This window comes from Schistocerca gregaria, chromosome 3 (assembly GCF_023897955.1).
Source record: "Schistocerca gregaria isolate iqSchGreg1 chromosome 3, iqSchGreg1.2, whole genome shotgun sequence".
In the NCBI taxonomy this organism is placed as follows: Eukaryota; Metazoa; Arthropoda; class Insecta; order Orthoptera; family Acrididae; genus Schistocerca; species Schistocerca gregaria.
Window position 1 is genome coordinate 319,283,988 of NC_064922.1, and position 19,933 is coordinate 319,303,920.

The 19,933-nt window shown below is 41.8% G+C and overlaps 1 protein-coding gene across 1 annotated transcript in view; it reads right to left on the bottom strand.

Annotated features, from left to right (window-relative positions):
• The window catches only part of LOC126354722 (ketohexokinase-like), a 43,398-nt gene extending 25,111 nt beyond the window's left edge, over positions 1-18,287 (bottom strand). The window contains exons 1-2 of the mRNA XM_050004576.1: positions 18,086-18,287; positions 6,420-6,539 (exon numbers count right to left, since the gene is read on the bottom strand). Coding sequence (XP_049860533.1) covers positions 6,420-6,539; positions 18,086-18,183 — 218 coding nt within the window. The 5' untranslated portion in view covers positions 18,184-18,287. The remainder of the gene's footprint in view (positions 1-6,419; positions 6,540-18,085) is intronic.
• Positions 18,288-19,933: the final 1,646 nt, after the last annotated feature.

Below are 19,933 nucleotides of genomic sequence, written 5' to 3' on the forward strand. Positions count from 1 at the left end.
ATGAACAGTGGTGCTATAAATACGATCGGCTTAACACGTGAGCGTATACAGTATTCGCTTTAAGGCCACGGAGAGAACACCACTCGTTCTGTTTACCAGCTTTGGATTACGTAACGAAGGCTGATAGACCCTTCAATGTCGCCAACGAACAGCCTAAGCTCTAGTAGAACATTAATATGTTACGCCACGATTCTGCCTGGCGAAGTGCCAGGCTCTTGTGACCGACTCAGCAAAACGACGTCATAAAATTGGTGTTGAAAGTAGCTCAGTACCTTGGTGTACTGTAAAAAGAGCATGTATTCAGCACACGGACATTGCGAAAGTGAATGAACAGCGCTCGAACTGTGATGTTACCACTTGTTTAAAGTATTACAAAAAGTGAAAAAGTCCTGTCAGTACTCAGTTTCTGCAGAGCTGCAGTGGATCATAAATCGCATTTTCGTGTTATCCATGTTTAATTATCTAAGGTTGTTGCTGAGAGTCGTTTTCTACATCTACATCTACATCCATACTCCGCAAGCTACCTGACGGTGTGTGGCGGAGGGTACTTTGGGTACCTGTATCGGTTCTCCCTTCTATTCCAGTCTCATATTGTTCATGGAAAGAAAGATTGTCGGTATGCCTCTGTGTGGGCTCTAATCTCTTTGACTTTATCCTCATGGTCTGTTCGCGAGATACACGTAGGAGGGAGCAATATACTGCTCGACTCCTCGGTGAAGGTATGTTCTCGCAACTTCAACAAAAGCCCGTACCGAGCTACTGAGCGTCTCTCCTGCAAAGTCTTCCACTGGAGTTTATATATCATCTCCGTAACGCTTTCGCGATTACTAAATAATCCTGTAACGAAGTGCGCTGCTCTCCGTTGGATCTTCTCTATCTCTTCTACCAACCCCATCTGGTACGGATCCCACACTGCTGAGCAATATTCAAGCAGTAAACGAACAATTGTACTGTAACCTACTTCCTTTGTTTTCGGATTGCATTTCCTTAGGATTCTTCCAATGAATCTCAGTCTGGTATCTGCTTTACCGACGATTAACTTTATATGATCACTCCATTTTAAATCAATCCTAATGCCTACTCCCAGATAATTTATGGAATAAACTGCTTCCAGTTGCTGACCTGGAAAATCTCCTCTGCACATCCCAGGACGCCAAAGATGCGTATTTGAAGGCGGCAAGGTAACATGTAGGCCAGTTTTTTTCATTGTATTCGAATGTTGTGGCATTCCCAGAAAGACTACCACTAATTTTGCACATTGCAGAATATCCTGGATTCCGCTGAATAATACTTCGCAGTTTGTTGTTCACTTTCTCAGCCACATGACCACGAGCTCGATACAACTCACTCTGCACATGTTGCACAATACCCAGGGCGTTACACAGTGGAGTATCAGCAGCTTCCATTCGCGTGGTGGCTTTTGATACCAATGAAAAGTTGGCGTTGATATATCCCAAGTGTCCAGACAAGGTATTTGTAAAGACCTCTTTCACATATTTGAAGCGCTTGATTCGCCGCTATGAAGGCCACAAGAGTTCGTATTTATTTTGGTGTAGTTGGTGCAGTAATGCCCAGCTGCATAAGCCAAGAAGTCCATCGTGTAAGAACAGGCTTACCGGGAGGGGCAGTGAAATTGCTGTAATTACTGCACCTGTAGCAGAGCTTTCATGCAGATTTTCTTGCCACGGAAGATTAATTTGTTCATATAATTTGGCTGCACCTTTTCTGCAGCTCTGTGTAACGGATGGCCAAGGCAAGTGACGTATGCAATACTGGGGTAGAGAACCTGAAGCTCTAAGGCTGCCTTAGCCATGCACAAAGCCATGCACTAATACCAAAAAGTTGTCTCTGTTCATACCAATCGGCCACAGTAGCTTCATAGATTTGTCAGAAAAAATGCCAGAGAGCTTCACACGTTACGAGGACCATTTCTCCAGGCCCGTCAACTTTTGGAACACAAACAACAACGTTTGTAACACGTCGGTGGTTTCATCTAGACACGCAGACCTTTTGGTCAATAACACTATTTCGTATTTTGTTGAGCTCCTCCTCGTAGCACATGGATAACTAGTTATTTCTGAACGTAGATTCATCCTGAACTGGGTGTGTTGTGTACTTCTCCAAGAGCTGTCTTATCCGCGGATTTTTCAGCTTACCCAATGGAATGTCGCAAGACGTCATCGTGTCAACAAGTCTTTCAAGGACGATTGCACGATTGAAAGTGGACCTGTTTGCTCAGATAATAGCGTTTTTCTGCTGTCATTTTCAGCGCTGCTGTTCATATTTCTCCTATGTTTGGCGGTATTAGAACGTTAATGCAAATTTAAGCGCTCTTCTACACTAACGTTAACTTCACATAGTTTACAAAATAATATTTTCCCGAGTTCATGCTGACGGAGCTCTTTAGTTTTAACATGTTGAATCAGACTGAGTATGTATTCAAACCGAATTGTGTGACCACGTGCGTAACGTTTATTATGTCGGAAGCCGCCTTTGTTGGCTTCGAGGCCACGCAACTACGACGTCCGTCAGCGAGCTGATTAGTGTGTTAACGCTGCTTGTCTACTAGACTCCTGATGGATAAAGATATGTAGTAATTGTTGTGTTTATTCTCGTTTTACTAAGGCTTCAAGCCCCTCTTGATGTTCTTCCATGTTTGCGATTTAAAATTAGGTTGTTTTGAAAATTCGCCTTATGCAAACGCGGTTTATTTTGTATTTACCCAGATATGTTTCGACACTTACGCGCCATCTTCAGTGGTTCAAATTTTTATTTCTTAAAATTACACCGCTACATAAACTGCATTATTACACATCTCTTTTTGTACTCTTTTTCGTCGTTTTTTTACAGCATGTCATCTGCAAAATTTCTTCGTCCTGTTACGTGTCAGGTTGGTGTCTCGATCAGCAGCTATTCAGTGCACTGTTTCCACACAGTTTTTCACATAACTTTTGATCACTGGTTCACCTCACATGCATTTACACAAAATGTGGCGAAATGTGATCTGAGCAGACTCTTCTGACTCCATTTTCCTGAAGCGTGACAACTATTGAACTATACGAAATAAAATCGTCAAACTTGAATGGCGTGCATTAGGACGTTCAAACTGCGTGGTTGGCCGGAAGGCATTCTGGGAATTAGTATGTTTTGGTTTAGCGACAAAACCCACTTTCATTTGAATGGATTCGTCAATGAGTAAAATTGCCGCATTTGAGGAACTGAGAAGCCGCATTTCGCGATCAACAAATCTCTTCACCCTAAACAGGTGATTGTGTGGTGTGCAGTGTCCAGTCACGGGATAATCGGTGCGATACTCCTTGATGGCACGGTGATTACCAACGTACATGAAGGTTTTAGAAGACAATTTCATCCCCATTATCCAAAGTGATCCTGATTGCGACAAGATGTGGTTCGTGCAAGACGGAGTTCGACCTCATCGAAGCAGGAGAATGTTTGATGTCCTGGAGGAGCACTTTGGGGACCGCATTCTGGCTCTGGGGTACCAAGAGACCACTGGCATGGACCTCGATCGTCCGCCAATTCTCCGGATGTGAACACATGCGACTCCTTTTTGTGGGGCTTTTTTAAAGACAAGGTGTACATCACCAACCTTAAAACGACTGCTGAGCTGAAAACAGCATTTCAGGTCACCGACAGCGTCGATGTTCCGACACTTCATCGGGTCATGCAAAATGTCGCTATTCGTCTGCCCCTTACCATCGCCCACGACGGCAGGCATATCCAACATGTCATAACTTAAATCCGAATCTTTAGTGACGTTTAGAAGTTGAATAAAGTGTGGGTACGCCATAGTTTCTAACTAATTTACGTTTTCTTTTTTTTCTAATTGTTCAATAATTGTCACTAAGTACCTATCAGCAGCAGTTTAATGCTAGCACTGGTGTCGATATTTGAAGGTTGGTAGAGCTTTGGGATTGCAATATTTCACACGGAGTGTGAAAGGAGTATGCAACGACAGCACATTCTATAATTCATTCGTTTCGAAAAAGTTATTTCAGCAGGCTGCTTGACTTGGTCCTAGCAGACTATGCCTGCGTCCCTCCCTTCCTCTCTTCGTCCAGAAATTATTTACGCTCTTGTAACTGAAGCCCCAGTCCCATGCCCAATTAAATCTTAAAATATTCATGCATTCATGCACTATCAAATGAGCAAACATACATAATTAAAGGAAAAACACGCAATGTCAGAATTTAGTCGTTTGTTGTGTTGCATTTTATTTTATTTTAAAACAATGTACAACAACCAATTTTTCCAATTTTACACCGTCCTGGGGTAGCTTTGCGTGTTGAGCCTCTTATCTAGCAATCCCTGGATTCGGGAGGCAAGGTGGTGTGAATCTATCCGTCCGCAAGCTTGAAAATGGTTTCCTGTCGTTTCTCATTTTCATTTTAGGTAAAAGAGATGCATCGAAGGCGTGCCGAGCATCTCTTCTGAGATTTCCGACAGTAAAAGCCGTATGCTAAATAAATAATATTTCAAATTCTCCTCATTTAAGCTCAAGCTATTGCCTGCCGGGACGTTCTTCAATACAGAAGAAGTCACAGATGCATACGTGAATGAGGAAATATGGGGAAGTCTAAGGTTGAATACTTCCAGATCCCCTGCATTTTCGCCATCAAAAATTATTCTAGATTCTCTGTCGAACGGAGATCTCCTTAGTCCAAGAGCCCTATCGGTAGGGGACTGATCACCTCAGCCGTTTAGCCCCATAGTGCTTGGAGCCATTTGAACACTGCCGGTAAAAATCACGGTGACCCAAAAATTTAGGGCTCGTACATTCCTGGTTACTTCCTCGCTCAAATCCAGACTGAAAGAAGAAGATGGGTGGCACAAAAATGGTGGAAGTTACATCAGGATACTAAACGCTGGAGGCTTGACAAAGAAAGAAATGTTTTGTTTCATCCACAGCAGCATCTGGTTTCAAGTAACGCGCTGTATACATGGAGCCTGCATACACCTCAGATACTGCGTCTTTTGAAGATTAAATGTCGTACATTAAGGTCGAAGCTTTACGTCGAAAAAACCCAACCTAAATCCAGTTTGCTTTTAAGTGCAGTTTGCAAGTTAAGTGTGATTTCAAGACCTCACTCAAAGCTCAAACAAGTTTTTGTCGTTGTGAGATCTCCAAGGAATCACCATGACGGGCAGATTTTAATGTGGACTACGTGGAGCCGCATTTTATTTACGTGCCTCCATACGAAAGCTGCGCTGTTGTTCTCCACATTAGAAAATATGTCCTACCACTGGATGCGTAACTCAGAAGATGGGAAAAACGCAAAGGATCATGCCTAGTACAGCACTGTATTGTTCAAGCTAACCTTTGAGTTCATGAATGCATTACCCTTATTCTGTAGCATCGTAAATAAGCATACAAAAGAGGAAATTACTGGCTGCTCTGTGACTTTTTGTCTATACTGTTCTGAAGATCCAGAGGTACATGTAATTTTGAAGACACTGGTGTAGATGAAGTGCCCTCAAGCAGGATATTCCTCATCTATGTTGTGTTGACTCCCTCACTGTACTATGACCTCTTCGCTGTACGTACATAGCGGAAAGGCAGATCCTGTATATTTCGGATATCCTCCTTCACTTACAGTGACAACAAAGTGATATTATACTTCGTTGCAGAGCATGTGCGTATTTGACAAAATTGGAAGGCGGCTGTAAGAGACAAGGCGAATTTCAGAATGCACATAATACCATAGTGTACATTATCTCTACACACAGTGAGTGCCCTCGCTGTTGAGGCACAGATCTAACTATCAGCGGAGACAGCAATAACTGAGACTCAACAAGCTAAATCAGTAACATTTATTATTTGGCAGCAGAGTAGTTCATTCCAGCTACTGAGGCATTGCTCATTCTTAGTCTGGGTGTATCATAACGATTCTGCTCTTGGACACAGTGTTTCCTCGACTAACGAGAAGAATCACCACTACGAGAGATTTGCAGTACAAACAACAGAACCTCATAGCTTGAAACCGTGCACCCAATTTGGAAATGAAAAGGCAGCCTATGGCTTGTATGAGTAAATTCGCTCTGTTTTCTTAAAGGCAGTAAGAGTTAAACACTTGTTAAATTTTGTTATCTCTTTAGAAATCGTATCAAAGGTGATAAAATGGAACAAACAGCAAGTAACTTAAGTCTGGCTCTAACATCTAAGTTTGAAAATATTCAAATCGTAGCTCTTTAGACATTTTTGAATACATTACTGTGTATTTAATCATTTTGAAATATCCTGATATTTTATCATTGTCATGGTTTTTCATTAGGTTATTTATTTGACAAGATTTTATATATTAATGTTCTCAACGACAACAACGAAGTTACATATAAGAACGACGAGACTGCTGATTTAGGTGCTATAAACATTGATAAGAAAACTATATTGGACATACCTTCCTGATCGTGAATTAGTGTTGAGCGTTCCAAACAAGTCGCATTGAACACCCAACTCACCCAGAACGGCGCAGTTGTTGGCAGCGTTCCCTCCTGGTCTCAGTTCTCGAGTAACAACCCTGTCATGAAATTCAAAAAATACTGCACAAAGAACAAGTGAAAAACATAAAATGGCTTCTGAATATTGTGATATGTATGTATAAGTCATACACTCATATAGTTATCAAAGTTTAGAATATATGAGGAATTCTGCGAACTGAGCATAGCACATTGCAAGGCATCCAAGATATGCACAATGATGTACATGTCTGGGGAGTTTGGTGGGCAGAGAAAGTGCTTTAACTCGGAAGAGTGTTCCTGGAGACACTCTGTAGCAATTCTGGACGTGAAGAGTGTCGCGTAGTTCTGCTGGAATGCACAATCCGTCGGAATGCACAATGGACATGAATGAATGCAGGTGATCAGACAGTTTGCTTATACGTTCGTGTCACCTGTCAGAGTCGTATCTAGACGTATCAGGGGTACCATGTCACTCCAACTGCACAAGCCCCACATCATTACAGAGCCTCCACCAGCTTGAACAGTCCCCTGCTGACATGCAAGGTCCATAGTTTCATGAGGTTGTCTCCATACCCGTGCATGTCCATCCGCTCGATATAATTTGAAACGAGACTCGCCCGATCAGGAAACATGTTTCCAGTCATCAACAGTTCAATGTTGGTTTGACGGACTCAGGTGAGGCGTAAAGCTTCGTGTCGTGGAGTCATCAAGAGTACACAAGTGGACCTTTGGATCTGAAAGACCATATCGATGATGTTTCGCTGAACGGTTCGCACGCTGACACTTATTGATGGCCCAGCAGTGAAATTTGCAGCAATTTGCGGAAGGGTTGCACTTTTGTCACGTTGAACGATTATCTTCAATCGTCGTTAATCCCTTTCTTGCAGGATCTTCTTCCGGCCGCAGCGACGTCGGAGATTTGATGTTTTACCGGATTCCTTATATTCACAGTAGACTCGTGAAATGATAGTTCGGGAAAATCCCCACTTCATCGCTACCTCGGAAATGCTGTGTTCCATCACTCGTGCACCGACCATAACACCATGCTCAAACTCACTTAAATCTAGACAACCTGCCATTGTAGCAGCAGTAACCGATCTAACAACTGCGCCAGACACTTGTTGTCCTACATAGGCGTTGCCAACCGCAGCGCCGTATTCTGCATGTTTACGTATCTCTGTATTTGAATACGCATGCCTACACCAGTTTCTTTGGCGCTTCAGTATATATGTAGAATATATAACAGCAGAGAGTCGCGCAAACACTGGTTCCACCAACGACAACACTGGGCTTAGGACACTCGCCATGTCGTGTTTCGAAGTGACTTCCTGTTCAACGTTCACCATCACGACGGACGTGCCCCTGTGTGGGACCTCCAAGGAAAACGATTATTGCCAGATCGCATTCGTCGTCGTCATATGGGCCCAACACCTGACGTGATGGTATGTGATGCTATTGGCTACACAGTACTGTCACCTCCTTTTCGCACAGCCATTGAATGGGATAGCAGACGTTACATTCCTGAAGTTGTAAGGTCGGTGGTTGTGCTCTTCGTTTGAGGTCTCCTTGCCATAATCTTTGCACAAGATATGGCATGACCAATAACATGCCCTACATCAATACTGACAAGGGAACCTTCGCACGCACCCCCCTCAGATTTAGTTATAAGTTGGCACAGTGGATAGGCCTTGAAAAACTGAACAAAGATCAATCGAGAAAAGATTGTGTGGAACTATGAAAAAAATAAGCAAAATATACAAAATGAGTAGTCCATGCGCAAGATAGGCAACATGAAGGACAGTGGGAGATCAGAAGCGCCGTGGTCCTGTGGTTAGCGTGAGCACCTGCGGAACGAAAGGTCCTTGGTTCAAGTCTTCATAGTTCCACACAACTTCTTCCTATTTTTTCGATTGATCTGTGTTCAGTTTTTCAAGGCCTATCCACTGTGTCAACTTATAACTAAATCTGAGGGGGTGCGATGAGGAGGTTCCCTTGTGAGGGTTTTAAACTGTTGCCTTGCGAGCTCATTCTCCGTATTCTCACCAGTTGGAAACATTTGATTATAGAAACTAGCACGTCACCAGTCGCCAGCAGCTACGATTGACTGAGTGTTGAAGCAGCGTGGAATGATACGAGTATGCCCAATGTGTCTACCAAATTCAGTTCGATGCGATGCCCAGCTATACTAATGCTGTATCTGCCAGAAGTGGCAGTCCTACAAATTCATTTAGCACCCTGAACACCTACAAATTTAATCAAGTATTTTTCCTATTGTGCTGTATGTGCACAATAAGTAAAATTCGTTACATCATACCCTTCCTGGTGCTGCAGTTTTCTTGGTTAATAGTGTACTTGTTTCGTGAAACGGGGTTCTATTACTCATCTAGTTAGAAAACAATAAACACTCACGAGCAGCCGAGTTAGACTCACATACCTTGTAGAGTGTAGCATCCCTCACCTTTTGACGACAGAGACGACGCATCTTAGTATGACCCCACAAAACATCAAATACATTGAAAGCCATTCTCATCTATAATCACTCAACCACAGCCTATAACTTGCGAGGATTGCTGGGAATGTGTGCCTACGGCGTACCACATGTGCTAAATAGTACACTACTGGTCATTAAAATTGCTACACCACGAAGATGACGTGCTACAGACGCGAAATTTAACCGACAGGAAGAAGATACCGTGATATGCACATGATTAGTTTTTCAGAGCTTTCACACAAGGTTGGCGACAGTGGCGACACCTACAACGTGCTCACGTGAGGAAATTTTCCAATCGATTTCTCATACGCAAACAGCAGTTGACCGGCGTTGCCTGGTGAAACGTTGTTGTGATGCGTCGTGTAAGGAGGTGAAATGCGTATCATCACGTTTCCGACTTTGATAAAGGTCGGATTGTAGCCTATTGCGATTTCTGCTCGCGTTGGTCGAGATCCAATGACTGTTAGCAGAATATGGAATCGGTGGGTTCAGAAGGGTAATACGAAACGCCGTGCTGGATCCCAACGGCCTCGTATCACTACCATTCGAGATGACAGGCATCTTATCCGCATGGCTGTAACGGATGGCTGTGACGGATCGTGCAGCCACGTCTCGATCCCTGAGTCAACAGATGGGGACGTTTGCAAGCCAACAATCATCTGCACGAACAGTTCAAATGGTTCAAATGGCTCTAAGCACTATGGGACTCAACTGCTGTGGTCATTAGTCACCTAGAACTTAGAACTACTTAAACCTAACTAACCTAAGGACATCACACACATCCATGCCCGAGGCATTATTCGAACCTGCGACCGTAGCAGTCGCACGGTTCCGGACTGCGCGCCTAGAACCACGAGACCACCGCGGCCGGCTACGAACAGTTCGACGACGTTTGCAGCAGCATGGACTATCAGCTCGGAGATCATGGCTGTGGTTACCCTTGACGCTGCACCACAGACAGGAGCGCCTGCGCTGGTGTACTCAACGACGAACCAGGGTGCACGAATGGCAAAACGTCATTTTTAGGATGAATCCAGGTTCTGTTTACAGCATCATGATGGTCGCATCCGTGTTTGACGACATCGCGGTGAATGCACATTGGAAGCGTGTATTCGTCATCGTCATACTGGCGTATCATCCGGCGTGATGGTATGGGATGCCATTGGTTACACGCTTCGGTCACCTCTTGTTCACATTGACGGCACTTTGAACAGTGGACGTTACATTTCAGATGTGTTACGACCCATGGCTCTACCCATAATTCGATCCTTGTGAAACCCTACATTTCAGATGTGTTACGACCCATGGCTCTACCCATCATTCGATCCCTGTGAAACCCTACATTTCAGCAGGATAATGTACGACTGCATGTTGCAGGTCCTATATTGGCTTTTCTGGATACAGAAAATGTCGACTGCTGCCCTGGCCAGCACATTCTCCAGATCTCTCACCAACTGAAAACGTCTGGTCAATGGTGGCCGAACAACTGGCTCGTCACAATACGCCAGACACTAGTCTCGACGAACTGTGGTATCGTGTTGAAGCTGCATGGGCAACTGTACCTGTACACGCCATCCAAGCTCTGTTTGACTCAATGCCCAGGCGTGTCAAGGCCGTTATTACGGCCAGAGGTGGTTGTTTGGTTGTTGTGGGTACTGATTTCTCAGTATCTATACACCCAAATTGCGTAAAAATGTAATCACATGTCAGTTCTAGTATAATATATTTGTCCAATGAATACCCGTTTATCATCTGCATTTCTTCTTGGTGTAGCAATTTTAATGGCCAGTAGTGTATTTTGGCCCACACAAACCACTTCGTGTCCATGGAGAGTTCCTAAAACCATTGCGACACAATTCGGCAGAGATTGAGTGGTGCATTGTTTCGCTGAGGCGGAGGTAGCCAGCGGGGAGCTATCGGTGAACAAACGGATCCACATGATGGAACAGTAGTTTCAGCTATCACTCGCCCGTCATAGAAGATGGACGCCGTATTAGGGCCTTTTTCTTCCATAGTAATCCTCAACTGAAGGGGAACCCCTCCGCCGCTGCCTGATAGACACGAGTGTTGTAATGCATAATGAAGTTTTCGACGTATTCGTTTCCTGCTATCGGCATGTACAATACATCTACATGTACATCTATACTCCACAATCCACTTTACGGTATGTGGCGGCTGGTACATCTGGCAGGATTTGTCATTTCCCTTCTACTCTTTTCCATTCACGTATGGCGCGTGGGAGGAACGACTGTGCGAGTTTAATTTCTTTAATTTTCTCGTCGTCGCCATTTCACGAGATATAAGAGATATAAGTGGGAGGAAGGTAATATGTTTCAAGACTCTTCCTTGAATGTATACTCACAAAGACGCATCTATATGTTCGTCCGTGATGCACATCACCTCTTCATTAACAGCTGCCATAGAGTTCGTTGAGCGTTTCCGTTGACACTCTTCTATTTACTAAACGATTCCGTGACTAAATGTGTCGCTCTTCATTTGATGTTCCGTGTCTTTTCTACACTGCTGGCCATTAATATTTCAACATCATGAATACGACTTGTAACAAAAGTCATACTGGCATGAAGCGTGCTACATGCTTACATATATAAATTATTAAAATGTCAGCTTGAGCGCTCAAAGTAACTAGGAGGAACGTCATCATATAAAGAAATACTCTGCAGTGGCTTTCTCAGACAGGCATCAGACCTGTTGATTGCTTGTGGAAAGTAAAAAGGTGAAAAGTCTATCCTCATGTATCAGAATTACACATACGCAAGGTCGTGGCGTATCGAATCTGCGATTTATTGTTCCCAGTCAGTGCTGTTTACGTCGAGCGGGATCCCACGAGTACCTTGTGTTCAGAGTAGCCATACTCAACGCCATGCAGGGGTTCGGTGACCCCACATGGCTACCGCCCGAGAGGAGAGACATACTGTGTGTTCGACCGAGCAGGCTCGTAAAGGACCACGCCAAGCACCTTGAGACAGGAAATAGGCATTCTTGCAGCAAGACGAGTATCCACACCCACAGACCGACTCAGCCTTTGACAGTGCTAGCCTGTTGTGCATGGCGAAACGTCAGGAAAACGCTTATGATACCGCGACGAACGCCAAAAAGCAAGGCATTAAGAACATTCCTTATCTCATTTCACAACGTCACAACCTTTCAGAATACACAGACTAAATACAATGACTGCGGTATTCACTTGACGTCATTCTAAGCTTTAAATGAAAATATGTTTACAGGAAAAATGAAAACACGGAGTGCTTTACTTCTGCAATTTTGGTGATGATTAAGTGGGCAAATAAATCTCCCAAAGGCAAGTTTGTGTTCTAAGTAATAATGAGGTCTCAAAGGTGATTGGAGCCCTCATGATGATAGCGTCTTGATTCTGATTTAGACATATATGCTAATGAAATATACAATTTCAACTTTTACCTTATACAAATCTAGTAACTTCTTCATACTTCACTAAGTGAAGTATGAAGAAGTGACCCAGAATATTTGTCACTTCTCAGTCACTAGTAGTTTTTCGATCAAAGCGTTTATATCGAAGTGGGCGCTGCGTCTCGTGGGTTCCAGTAAGTACGTTAGAAAAACGACCGCCTCACGGGCTCATTTGACGCTATGCTTGCAGTGCATGCCGCCATTCTTTACCTCGAAATATCGTTTTTCACTAGACTTTAGCTGTTCTCGTATAGTACCACAACTTTATATTCTGATACGACCAAAAACTTCAAAGCTAATATGTACCATCTAAATTTAAGTGAAAATCCTAGATTCTGTACTTCTAGCATTATTTCCTCTAGTTGTTGCTATTTTTGTGCACCTTTTTTCTATTTGTTGTCTGGGTCTGGCACTTGACACGAGGGTAGCTCCGCTTTCTGCACTATTTCTTGATATTTGCCTCATTATTTGCGCTGTATGTTAAGCCAGAGGTGATACATGTAAGTTGGACTACATTCGGATGGACATGGACATTCGATTTTTTACTGTAGATATCTCCTTCGTTCTCCCTTTCTTATTTCCTGCTTCTCCTCTCAGTTCTTCTCCATCTCTCTTCTTCCTTATGCTTTTTACGCTCAGTTTGTTCTTCCCGTTATCTGTACCTCGTATCATCCACCTTTACCCTTTCTTCCCTCTTACTTTCTCTTCTCTTGTATTCATCCTTACCTTTTTACCTTAAGTATCTAATTATTCGTTGTCTCTGCTTTCTCTGTCATGCTCTCCTTTCGTAACTTATCTTCTGATTCTTCTTCTTATATTACAGACAGCCACTGAACTGTTGCTTCATTCACAACCATAATTATTACAAGAAGACCTCTTTATAACGTTTGTAGAGCAAACAACCTTTGCAGTTCTTGTGTCAACAGCATTCACCTCTTCCTAACAAGTATGAATGCTGTACGATGGCTTGAAATGCTGGACCTGTAGCAATGCAAAATAATTTTTAATTGCATTTCTCTTCGAGGAAGTAGATAATTCCTTTTCATATCGAGTCGTGCACCTTGTACTGTCAGGTCCATAGCCACAACTCCCTCTTCCCGCTCCTCCATGAACCACAGACCTTGCCGAGGTGAGGTGACTTGCGTGCCTCAAAGGTACAAATAGCCATACTGTTGGACTGTTGTTACAACCACAACTGAGAGACGCCTGCGAACAAGGCAGACTAACCCATGATTTCTGAAGAGGGGTAATAAGAGTCCTTCAGTTGTTTCAGGGACAACGGTCGGTATACCTGATTCATCTGGTCTTATGACATAACCAACATGACGTTACTGTGCTATTACCGTGAACAACCGAAAGCAACGGGAAACTACACACATTATTTTTCGCCCAAGAGCATGCAGCTCTACAATACACCCTAAATGGTGATGGCGGTTAAATAGTCCCCCATTTGGATCTCCGGGAGGGAACTAATCAGGAAGCTGTCATCATCAGGAAAAAAATGTAGCATTCTGATGTTCGGAGTTTAGGTAGTTACTAGACGCGAAATTTTGGTTGTGGTAGGCGGAGGGACGGGAATCGGCAGTAGGAAAAGGAAGAAAAACACAAATAGTAGGAGAATATTGAATAATGGAAAGGAATGAAAGAGATAGAATAGAATTTTGCACAGAACATAATTTAATCTTAACCAGCTCATGGTTTAAAAATCGTGAAGGAAGACTGTATACGTGGAAGAGGCTTGGGAACACTAGAAGGTTCAGACTAAATTATATAATGGTTAAAACAGACACCGTCCATAGGAAAATTAAAGAGATCTTTCCAGAAGAGAGAGGCAGGTGTCTGAATATCAAGAGTTTAGATGGCAAGCAAGTACTAAGCAAACAAATGAAAACGGAAAGGAATATATAGAGGGACTATATGAAAAACAAACTTGAGGACAACATTATAGAAAGAGAAGATTAAGTAGGTGAATATGAGATAGGAGATACGATAGAGTGAGAAGAATTTGACAGACCACTGAAAGACCTAAGAAAAACAAGGTCCCTGGAGTAGACGAAAAAACTGAATGAAGCCGACTTCGGGGAACGTCAGTTTCGGTTCCGGAGAAATACAGGAAAATGTGAAGCAGTACTGACTGTATGACGAATCCTAGAAGATACGTTTTAAAAAGGCAAACCTGCGTTTGTAGCATTTGTAGCATAGGAAATTTTGGATAATGTTGACTGAACTACACGCGCTGAAATTTTGAAGGATCCGGGATTCTGAAGGTAGCACAGGTAAAATGCCGGGAGTAAAACATTTACAGCTTGTACAGAAATCAGGTTGTAGTTGTAAGAGTTCAAAAACGTGAAAGCGATGACATGGTTGAGAAGAGAGTTAGACAGTGTTGCAGTCTACTCCTGATATTATTCAATCTGTAGGTTGAGCATGCTGTGAAGGAACCCAAGGGGAAATTTAGAACGAATATTAAAGTTCAGGGAAAATAAATACGAACTTCGAATTTTACCAGTGACACTCTATCGGAGACATCAGAAAACTTGGAAGAATAGTTGAACAGAATGAGATTATAAGAGATTATAAGATAGACATAAGAAAGTGAAACAAAGGTAACGGAATGTAGCTGAATTACATCAAATGACGCTGGGGGAATTAGATTAGGAATTGCCCAAAAAGTAGTAGATGAGTTTTGCTACTTGGGCGACAAAATAAAATGCGGATTGGCGAGAGAAAAAACTATTCTGAAAATGAGGAATTTATTAATACTAAATATAAATTTAAGGAATAGGAAGTCTTTTACGAAGGCATTTGTGCGGGGTGTTCACCGAAGTGAAACGTGGACGAAAAGTAGCGCAGACAAGAAAAGTTTAGCAGCTTCTGAAACGTGCTGCTCTAGAAGAATGCTGAACATCAGTAAATCGCTTAACAAATGAAGAGGTACTTCATCGAATTGGGAAAAAAGAAATTTATGGCACAATTGTATTAAGCGAAGGGATCGATTGATACGACAACTCCTAAGACATCAAGTAATAGTCTACATGGTAATATGGGGAAGTGAGGGGTTGAAAATTGTAGAATATAGTAGGTATAAATACAGTAAGCAGTTTCAAATTGATGTAGGTTACAGTAGCTACGAAAAGATGAAAAGGCTTGCACAGGATATAGGAGCGAGGGAAACTGCATCAGTCTTCCGACTGAAAACCACGACGTAATATCGCACTCTGACATAGTTCCGGCTTGACAATTTTTTACCCTGTAATTATGGTTGCGTAGAACGTATTTTTTGCTCTGGTCCGCTGATAGGTTTCTCAGTGCGTATCCTAGAATGTTGTCTGTGGTGCTTTCGACTGATCCCACTCTGAATAGTGTAGTGCAGCCCCTATCTTTACACTCTCGACAGTTTTCCTCTGTTCTCCAATTTGTTCTTTCAGATATCGCATTTCCGTCTTTTGCTGCATTATCTGAGATAATAAATCGCCATCGTCTTCTGGGTTTCATGGCCTTATTCCTGAAAATATCGACTTACTTTCTGTGTAATATCTTGATAAGTGTTTGCTGATCCATTAGTCCTGATAAGTTCCCTTTCGTTTCTTCTGCGACTCTATTCACAATTCATCCGCCCTCATTTCCAACACCATTTGTGCCTCATCTTCTTTTTGGCGTCTCCCATTTCAAAATTTTCTATCAACGCCCTTTGTGCTTTTGTTAGTTTATCTATCCTCAATCCTTACGATGTCTCCATTTTCATTCCTAAGGAATTCAGTTCCTCGTACTGTCATCCCACTGTCTCATTTAGCCGCACTCAGTTCTTTGTCCCCGTCTATGATTCTCAATTCTTCTTGATTGCCCATTTAATTTATTTCAATCTCTTCCACGAGCCCTAAGCCCCATACAAAATATACATCATTTGTGTATTTTTCCTGTATATTTCATTCACCATCTACTTGTACCTCTTTTGTTACGACAGCCATAATCGTAATTGATAACTGAAATTTACTAACACAGTTATTTCTGATGTGACTATAGCCTGTGAAGATTTGCTCTCTAACAGTCTTTATCTGTAGTCCACACCACACCAACACAACCTTGTCACTCATGGTAGATACTGAACACAGCCCGTAGTAGGCGTTGGTACAACTCCGTGTTGTTTGCTGGTGCGTAGTCTTGCATGCCCTAAGACGTTGCCACTTCTCATCAGAGTATTAGTTTTGTTGTTCTGTCATACCCAGGTTAATGAAACGAGCAGTTTCATCACAACTTTATTCAGCTGCTAACTCAAAGCGTGGACAATTAATCATAGAGTGTACTAATAAAAAGCCATTATCATTATCTGTCAATATACATGCACACATATTGCCAGTTAATCGTCCAGAACCCTATATTACCACTGACTCGTTCGTTGCGATTGTAAATTCCAGTACTTTATTAGACGGTCGCCTCATGGTATTACCGTCGCGAGGAAGCAGACGCATCAAATGCGAAGGCAACATGCTCATAAGTAACGCCATAACCTGCAGCTAGATTATATAATGGTCTCCCAACTGTCCATCAAAAGTCATTCCACTTTGACAGTGGTCAACATATACTCGATCGAAAGCTCGTGGTATTTCAATAACTGGAGGCTGCTGGAACGCCGAGCATTTATTTTTTTAATATTATCGCCGCGAGACTCTGTGTTCTACGTTTATTGCACTCCAATGTCAATCATTAGTGTCATCTTTTACCTCCCCAAGCTGTATGGGGAGGGTCAAGATATATGTTAGATCATTTGGCTAGTTTTTCATTATTGCTTGATTAGAAAGTTTTTTGTGCTCTCCAGCTTTTCCGATGTTCATATAACCCAACGGTCGTAAATCTGTATGACTGATTTATACATAATTTTAACAGTACTTGCACGTGACCATATACACACTACTTTGTGACTTACATTTCATTTCGTCTTTGGTGTTGCGTAATATTTTACCTATGCTGTTTAAGGTAATCATATATTTTTCGTCTAGTTGCTAGCTCATCAGAAAAAATGAAGAAATTTTAACTTTTTTGCAAGATTCTTTGAAGTACTGTTAATGTATTGGATAGTACACTATTCTTGTAACGTCTGACAGATGGGGATCTAACTTTATGTCTTTCTCTTTGCGGTGATTTATAGCTATGACGCTATCTCGGTGTAATACACTCAGTTGACAGCAGTCTGAGTTGACTGCCCCTACATTTGTTGGAGGACAACGAATGAACACACAAAAATATGTTATTCGATGTCAGTTTCTTCGTATGACTGTTCGAGCGTTAACGATAAATTCCTTCTAGGACCGACAGCGTTTGATCTCCATATCATTGTAACGTGATTGTCGTGAAACATACAATCGCCGTTTTATGAACATCCCTATCATCAAAAGGCATCAGTTCAACTGTCTATGCATCCTTGACAATGTCTCCTAACGTCTCTCAACAAATAAGAGCCAGATTCATTTTTTGAGTTTCTTTGTAATTCCTGATTACATGTACACCTTGTAGTACCAGAGATAAATTTCCCAAACATTTGATTGTGCCAAGGAAATAAAAACTTATTCTCCACATACCACAAGTAACCTATAAATAAATGACAGACAAAAGCTTTCTACGACATAACATAGTATGAAGTATCTACTTACGATTTCTAGACATACGTACATTTCCACAGAATCTTCGACGGGGTAGTTTTCACAGTACAACAATTCGTCGAAGCAGATCACACCGACGCAGAGAATTCTTTTGTCACTCGCTGCCATATTTATCTCTGATCAGTGAATCTGAATACGTAGACTTTGTTGTAAGCGATGTAGGTTGCGTTAAAAACGAGCTCCGTGTTCTGAAAACGTCCATGAAAAGAATCCCAGGTCTCAGCGCATATCAGCACAAGAGTCTCACTGCCAGCAAACATCAGAATGCTATCTTATTACGTAATGTTTACCACCTCTGAAACTGACATTGTTACCGCTGGACGGTATCTGCAGCTAATTAATTCTTTCCGGTCTTAGGATGTTACGTGAGGGCTGAATTTCGTGGTCGTGTAATGTGATCTGTTACTCTGACTGAAAAGAAAAACAGAAGCGCTAATGTAAACAGTCTGGTACGGATATGCAATGATAATGTCAAACTCTCTCTCCTGCACCGGTTTGGAGAATGGTCTAATGGTGACGTCAGTAGTACTGACCTATACGTTAAATTGAAACACTGGCTCCTCTGCCTGGAGTGTTTGTGTTTTCATCAAGAAAAGTGCTAGTGTGAACCTAAGAGTAAATAATTATAAAATTTTCAATCCGAGACCATTAAAGCCCGTCACACTGCAAGAGCTGCAATAATCATTCTACCTTGATTCGAGAACATGTGTGATTCTTTTCTTTAGACTAAATTATTTTAAACATTGCAATAGCCTTTGGTAATTTAAATATATTTATTAAACAACAAAGCATGGTAAATATGGTTAGTGATAAATAGTTTTAATCCATACTATCATAGACATCACAGGAAAACCTCAGTAACTTCATTAACATAGTCCCTAAACCTCCAGAAGTTATTGATCCCTCCATATTTTGAATGGGCGTTCAAATGTTTTCTAGCCTTGATGGTTCGTTAGGAGCGGCTGCTTTGGCTAATCTAGAATCAAATGTATTTTTCAAGTTCTGAAGCCACATACTTCGTTTCATTCCTTTGATGCTCTGAACGAATAGATATCTTCATATTTTCTTAATTTGTTTTATTGTCATACAGTTAGTAAAATACTGTAATTAATGGCGTAAACATATACAGTTGAATGTACACGATACTATAAGCAAAAAAGGCTCAGTAAACTTGGTCTCCGATACACATATCTTAAGAGCTTCGAGCACTTCTTCATCTTCGATACAATGAAACAAATCTCTTCTACTGCACACTCTCCGCTTCCATATTTTGAGAGGTAGTGGTATGGATCAAAACAATAAAAATGTTTAAATAAAAAAAACAAGTTTACTGTTACAATGAATATTTATTTACCTCCACGACGTCGTGGAGAGAAATAAACATTGATTGGTAACAGTAAACTTATTTTCTACTACTGATATGCACTTTAGAGTCCATGTTTAGCGAACTTTTTTTTTGTTCCATACCACCGCCTCCCAAAATTTGAAAATCGAAGAGCTTGTGGTAGAAGAGACTTGTTTCACACTATCGAAATTCGTATCTCTTAAGATACTATATTTAAAACGCTTCCGCGTTTCCGTTTTGATTTTATGCAACGGTACAATTATACCTTCATTGCATTAGGAACTATATCGTAGTTACTTTACATAATATAAGGTAGACATCGCTTCCTAGTTTGTGGCCCAATAGTCGTAGAATAGTTTCCAGTAAGTACCTAAACCTGTAAGGCCCTTTTGGTTTTATTGCGCGACATACAAAAGTCTAAATATATAACTTTGAAATTTGGTCACCGATTTCACCGAACTCTGAGCAATCCGAAATCAAAACTGGCCTCAGGGAAGAAAATACAAGATCCCC